Raw genomic sequence first — 2,992 nt, forward strand, 5'->3', positions numbered from 1 at the left:
TGATTGCCCCCGCCCTGCAGGCCGACTTGGGCCAGGCCGAGGATGCTCTCTCGCTCGCGTCGCTCGGCGGCGGCTCGGGAGAGGACGTACTGGGCGGCGAACTGGTGCTTCGGGTCCATCCGCATGTGCTCCATGTGGTTCAGGAGACCTGCGGGCAAAAGGGGCGTCACTCTCGCTGCTGGACGCACGCCGCTGGGACGGCGCTCACGTGCACGGGGGAAGCCACGTGGTTAAAACAAGGTTTATTCCGTGTCTTATTATTTGATGTGTGCGGATCATTAATAAAACAATGAAAAATGGAAACTCTGATAGCTATTCATCCATCACAGATAATGACAAACTAAAAAAACAAAAACACAACACTCATAAATCTCGGCAAGTCATAATCGAGGCCTCCCTGAACTCACGAAGACTCACGAGGCCTTACTCACCTGACTCGTGGGTGAAGACAGCGTGGCACACGGAGCAGGGCCACATCCTGAGTGAGGAGGTGAACTGCGAGGTCTCGGGGTGACATGCCAGGTGCTTCCGGAGGCTGCCCTCATTCACGTAGTGTTTCCCGCACACGGGGCACGAGTGGGAGGCCGTGCGGCGCTTCGCTGCAAGACAAGGGTCACCGTCAGCACCGAGAGTCAGCCGAGCGTGTCACAAGTTACAACAGTTGACAGGCGTGTGACACAAAGTGCAACTTATGCTATGCCTACTACAAGAATTGAGTATTCATTGCTCATTGGTAATAACTTGGAATTTGGGATACCAAATATTTTTATATATGATTAGATTAAGTGCTTTATGTGAATGAAATAAATGCTTAATGCTATGTATGTTCACTTATGATTCATTATAAGCATGCACTCTATGACTAGTGATCCCCTTGCGGAGTGGGAGCGCACCGCCTGCACGCCCATCCAACTTCCCCGGCTTTACCTCCGACGCCTGAGGCGTTGGGGTCCTTGTGTACCAGCTTCATGTGGTCCATGAGCTGTTCGCCGTTCATGAAGAACTTGTGACACTGGGGGCAGTGGACGGCGTTAGGCCCGCCGATGTGGACGGCGTGCTGTATGGAGACAATGACAAAAGATAGAATAAAGAAGCGTCTAACCTGCCACTCCCGAGGCGTTCGGGTCTCTGTGCGTATACTTCATGTGCTCCATCAGCTGCTCGCCATTCATGAACAGTTTCTGGCACTGAGGGCAATTGACAGCGTTGGGGCCGCCGACCAGGGCCGCGTGCTGTGGGAGAGAGACCACCCAAGTGAGGCTTTGGCCTGCCCCGGCACTCTTGCCTACTCAACACTGATACTCACACTGTGCGCTATCATGCATGCACCAAGCACACGGCTCACTCACACTCTCGTTGTCGCGTCTTACACCCAGTTACAAAATATTAGACATATTCACAAGTTAAACACAAATGCCAAACAGTCCTTCATACCACGCAGCTCACGTTACCCAGACGTTACACCAAAAATACAAACAAAAGCATTCTCAAGCAAAAGCAGCAGTGCCTATGAAAATATCTCTCTCCCAAGCATCCACATGATAGCCTAAAGATCACACCTGAACCTGCCTGCCTCCACTACTTACGACGAAAACACACTAAGTTATGCTAAGTTTAATTTCTTATTTTGGCGGCGCTGAGTTACCGGAGCGATGTTAATGCTATAATTCTCTCGTGAATACAATCTGATTCTGATTCTAATTGTACTATAGCTGTCAATCTTATGTTCTTATTGTGTTTATGAATATGGTCCCTATTCTTATGGTTTCACATTTCTATATATGGGACCCAACATATTTCTCAGTATACCTTTGGATTTATTTCTGTAACGGCTAATTGTCAGCATATCCTCACAGGTGTTTAAAAATCCATTTACTTATAAAAGAAAATATTTAACAACGTGACTGGCGTACAGTCGTCTCTATTTTTGAAGATAATATTTGTATGCGGACGATTCACATTTTTTTTTATTTTTTAGAAATGTTGAGAACACAAAATCTTACAAGGTACTGCACTTAAAATTACCAGTAGTATGGGAGTATAGTATGATTCCATGACATGCAAATATATACTTAGGATAAGAATATAAGACAGAAGTAGTTAATGTTTGTAAAATATGATCGCTATTCCAGGCTTCTATTTTAAGAGAAACCATAGCAATTAATGATCTTCTTGACAGAGGAAAGTAGAAAATGAAGTGAAGACAAGACCTTGAATTGAATGTAAAATCCAAATAACTCTCTCATGGCAACTGACTCCGCCCACAGAATTAGTATCATGCAGGGATTGAAAACTTTAGTGAGGAGTATGGACAGTCAAAAATGTGCTGTCCACCTATGATAATTTGGGGCAAGCGGGCAGAAGCTGGAGATTCAGAGTCCATAGTGACATTTATAACACCGCGGTCGATGATAAACCACACAGTAAAACGGAGAAAGAAACAATGCATTCAGTCCTACGGAAAGAGAATACATGTTTACCTTCTGGTGTGTGTAGTTCACCATCGGCCTGTGTTGTTGACTGCATTATATGGAAAAAAAACATCCAAGGTCATAGGGCCTGCCCCCCCCCCCAAAAAAAAGGACATTCCCAAACCCGAGAACGACTGCCTTATCATCTCCTCCCCGTGACAACCTCGCACGTGCCCTGGGCCTCTACCTTAGATGTGTGGGTCCGAAGCGAACTCTCAGTGGCAAAGCCCTTCCCGCAGATGTTGCAATGGAACGGCCGGTTCTTCATGCGCTCCAGCTGCGCGTCATGGTTGCGGAGGTGCTGCTGCAGGTTCGACAGCTGGATGAAGGCGCGGCCGCAGTCCGGAAGGTGGCATTTGTAGGGGCGCTCACCTGCAAAGGAAGAGGAAACTCAGGTTAAGATAAGCCTTGCGCTATGAATATATTATTATCGTATATGAAATGTCTTTAATCGTCTTGAGTGGATTCAAGTAAAAACTGTGATAGATTCATATCGTTTCCCTTGCACCAGGCTTCCTTAT

At 46.7% G+C, this 2,992-nt stretch overlaps 1 protein-coding gene across 1 annotated transcript in view; it reads right to left on the reverse strand.

Moving 5' to 3' along the window:
• Positions 1-2,992, reverse strand: part of LOC119593788 (zinc finger protein 628-like) — a gene marked incomplete at both ends in the record, with an annotated part of 90,218 nt that overhangs the window by 414 nt on the left and 86,812 nt on the right. Inside the window, 4 exon segments of the mRNA XM_037942812.1 lie at positions 1-148; positions 432-599; positions 1,103-1,232; positions 2,659-2,843. Of these exon segments, the coding sequence (XP_037798740.1) occupies positions 1-148; positions 432-599; positions 1,103-1,232; positions 2,659-2,843 (631 nt within the window).

This window comes from Penaeus monodon, chromosome 32 (genome assembly GCF_015228065.2).
Source record: "Penaeus monodon isolate SGIC_2016 chromosome 32, NSTDA_Pmon_1, whole genome shotgun sequence".
NCBI lineage: Eukaryota > Metazoa > Arthropoda > Malacostraca > Decapoda > Penaeidae > Penaeus > Penaeus monodon.